The sequence below is a fragment of the Myotis davidii genome, unplaced genomic scaffold, assembly GCF_000327345.1.
Source record: "Myotis davidii unplaced genomic scaffold, ASM32734v1 scaffold299, whole genome shotgun sequence".
Lineage (NCBI taxonomy): Eukaryota > Metazoa > Chordata > Mammalia > Chiroptera > Vespertilionidae > Myotis > Myotis davidii.
The window spans coordinates 5,118,338-5,121,539 of NW_006293088.1; the positions used below are offsets into that span (position 1 = coordinate 5,118,338).

Here is a 3,202-nt window from a genome sequence, read left to right on the forward strand (position 1 = left end):
AACCGGTACCCGCTGGACCCACCAGCTTATCAGTTCCCAGGGCGGCTGGTCGGAGGAAGCTATCCCGACCTGTTGCCTAGTGAGCCAGTGGCCGTGAGTCAGACTCTGGACTATGGAGCTGCAACCAGACTGCCTCCGGGTGTGGCCAGGCCTCCAGGACTTGATTCACATCACATCAGGCCGGCAGCCCTGCCTTGTGGTGCCGCTGACCGCTTCCTCCTCCAGGCTCCTGGCCTCCCTAGGGAGACAGGGACAAAATCCACCAAATCCCATTTCCTTTCTCCTCCTTGGCATCTTGCCTGGAGGTCCTCCTTCGTCAACATTATTCTGTCCATCCCCTCCTGGGAGCTCTGGCCTCGGCCCAGGCCATCTGCCTGGACTGCTGGAGCCTCAGAACCCGTCCCCAGCCTTCTAGTCTGTCCCCCGCCCCTACCTGCACCAGGGTGCTCTCTCTGGAACAGCATCAAGCGGTAAGGCCCTCAGACAAGACTCCAGGTCGGCTGACAGTGTTATTGGGGAGTGCAGGGCGGGGAGTGTGCATTTGCAGACCTTTCTCTTCTACGTTTTCTGTTTCTATGATGATGGGCTTTTTCACTGCGGACTGGACTTGCATTTGCAATCAGAAAAAAGATAACAGAAATACCCCTAACGCACGCGCCTTATATATGTGAGAGCAGTTCAGACAGGGCACCCAGGAAACAGATTGGACATGGTTGCTTCTGGGGAGAACTGGGCAGTCAGGGGTGAGAGATGAGAAAGCGATTAAGATTGGTGCTGCTTGAATTTACCCTGGGCCAAATGCCTCCAATTAAATAGTAAAGTCCAACTCTTCCTAGATAAAGTCCATCTCTCCTTAGCTTGGGGAAATGGGCTTTGACTGCCTGATTCCTTCCACCCCACCCACACCAGCCAACCTGCGTCCTCTGACCCCACCGTCTGTGCCTGGCCGGCTCCAGCGCCTGACCTGGAGTCTCTCTGTTATCAGGCTCGTCTCAGCACTGCTCAGATCTGGGTAATTCTTGGTTGGAGGGAGGAGCGGTCCTGTGCATTGTAGGATGTTTAGAGTCATCCCCGGCTTCTACTCACTAGTGCAGTAGCTTTCCTTGCCCCTTCCCCGTGGTGATAACCAAAAATGCCTTCCGACATTGCCAAATGCCCCATGTCCCCTAGGGGGCAAAATCGCTCTTAGTTGGGAAGCACTGAGTTAACACAAGACACCAGTCCCTCCCTTCCCCACAGCAGCCTGACAGCCATGTGGCACTTACCACACTGGTGCACAGTGAATGCATGTGGTTCTTTCTGCCCTGGCTGCTGACTACAGGATGGTGGGGGGGTAAGGGGGGGTGGAGATGGGAAGGGGGTCGGGGGGCCAGGTTCCGGCTGAAATCATATTCAAATCCCTGTCCCTGGATGGGTGGGAGCAGCTGGTGAGAGGTCAATGGGGAGAAAAGGAGACTTATGTACTACTTTAAACAATAAAGAATTTAAATTTTTAAAAAATAAAAAATAAATCCCTGTCCCTACCACTTACCTGTGTGATCTTTGGCCAATTACTTGGCCTCTTTGAGCCTACATTTCCTCATCTATAAAAAGAAAATAAGAGCTCCACCCCAGAGGGCTGTGTGCGAGTGCCCGACAGACACAATGCCAGCCCACAGCAAGGGATGGACGGATGCTAGCTGTTGTTATTAATGAGTGTCCTGAGCTGTTAGTGCCACAAGAAGAGTCGCCCAGGGCATGGCAGGGGCTGGCAGCGTCTGGGAGTTCTCTGATGTTCATGTTTGCAGGAAGGATAGTCAGCGAAGGCTTCAGAGAGGAGGTGACACCTGGCAGCCCGTGCCTGGCTCACACGTAAGGGTTTGCGGAATATACAAACACTACCACGGTCACGTGCTTGTTTGGGAAACACAGGCCCTGAGACTCCTGAGCGATCTTTCTTGCCAATCATGGCCTCTTACAACCCCTCCCTGCAGACACTCCCCGGACACCAGCACTCACCCACCCAGGCAGCTCCCCTCGGTGGTTTCAATGACTTTTAATAGGAACTCTCCTGTGTCTGTCTGTCCCTCTCTCCAGAGACACGGGGACATGCAGGACAGGGGGACGCAGTACAGTGTGTGGACATGTCACTTCCCCCCCAAAGGGTCAAGTAGAGGATGGCGCTGTGGCATCCATGCCTTTCCCGCCACCCGGGACGTCTGCTGAGTCACCATCTGCAGGGACAGCGTGTGGCTCCCATGACAGGAGCCAGGGATGAAAGGGCTTCCGAGGTCCCGGCTGAGGACTTGAGTCTGATCCAGGTCTCGGGGTCGGCCCTGAAGCCTGAAGCAGAAGATCCCGGGGCTGCCGTTCTCCGTGGGAGCTCAGGGGGGCGGGGGTGTGGCTCCACGCCCCTAGAGCCCTCTGGGCAGCTGGGTACGCCCCCCGTCTGCTCATGTGTCACTCATGGAAGGACCGGAGGAAGGGGGCTGGGTTTTTGAGGAAGACAAGTGGAAAAGGATGAGCTGTTCACGCAGTGAAAGTGAACAAACAGCCTCCCCCGGGGAGCACCAGGAAAGTCCCAGCCCAGGAGGCATCCTCGCCGCTGGCCTGCGGCCCAGGCTCTCCAACGGCAGCTCCAAGAGCAATGGGAGGTCAGGAACCTGGAGGCTGGACGGTTTTCCTGGGATCCCGGGCAATGGTTGTTGGCAGAGAGCAAAGTGTCCGCAGTGGCTGGGCCGGGCCAATTAGGGATCGACGAAGGAGACGGCGATGTAGCGGGTGCCCTTGGTGGTGGGGAGCCCCTCGTGGTAGTGCGTGAGTCTCCCCGGGTGCATGAGGGCCCAGCCCTTCCGTGGGGCTCGGATGGAGCAGTTGTAGCGCAGGAACCGACAGCCACCGCCCTAGGAGACGTGTGGGGTCAGTTTCCCAACAGGAAGTGTCAGTTCCCCAACAGGAAGCTGGGCCCTGCCCCCACCACCCCCTCTTCTTCCATCTGAGCCACCACAACCAGGCAGCCCTCAGCACAGCCTGCCTGGGATGCCTGGGAGTGACAGCCATATGCTGCCTAAGGAGGTCACACAGCAAAGACCAAGTGATCAAGAGTCAGGCAGCCCTAGCTGGTTTGGCTCAGTGGATAGAGCGTCGGCCTGCGGGTGGGATGGTGGGGGTCTGGTGCAAACATTTGGAGAGCTTACTGTTCCTCATAAGCCTCTCCTTTTTC

General features: G+C 56.8%; 1 protein-coding gene across 1 annotated transcript in view; it reads right to left on the minus strand.

The window, feature by feature from the left end:
- Positions 1-2,016: 2,016 nt before the first annotated feature.
- Positions 2,017-3,202, minus strand: part of PLOD1 (procollagen-lysine, 2-oxoglutarate 5-dioxygenase 1) — a 20,629-nt gene continuing 19,443 nt past the window's right edge. The window contains exon 18 of the mRNA XM_015565882.1: positions 2,017-2,882. Coding sequence (XP_015421368.1) covers positions 2,727-2,882 — 156 coding nt within the window. The 3' untranslated portion in view covers positions 2,017-2,726. The remainder of the gene's footprint in view (positions 2,883-3,202) is intronic.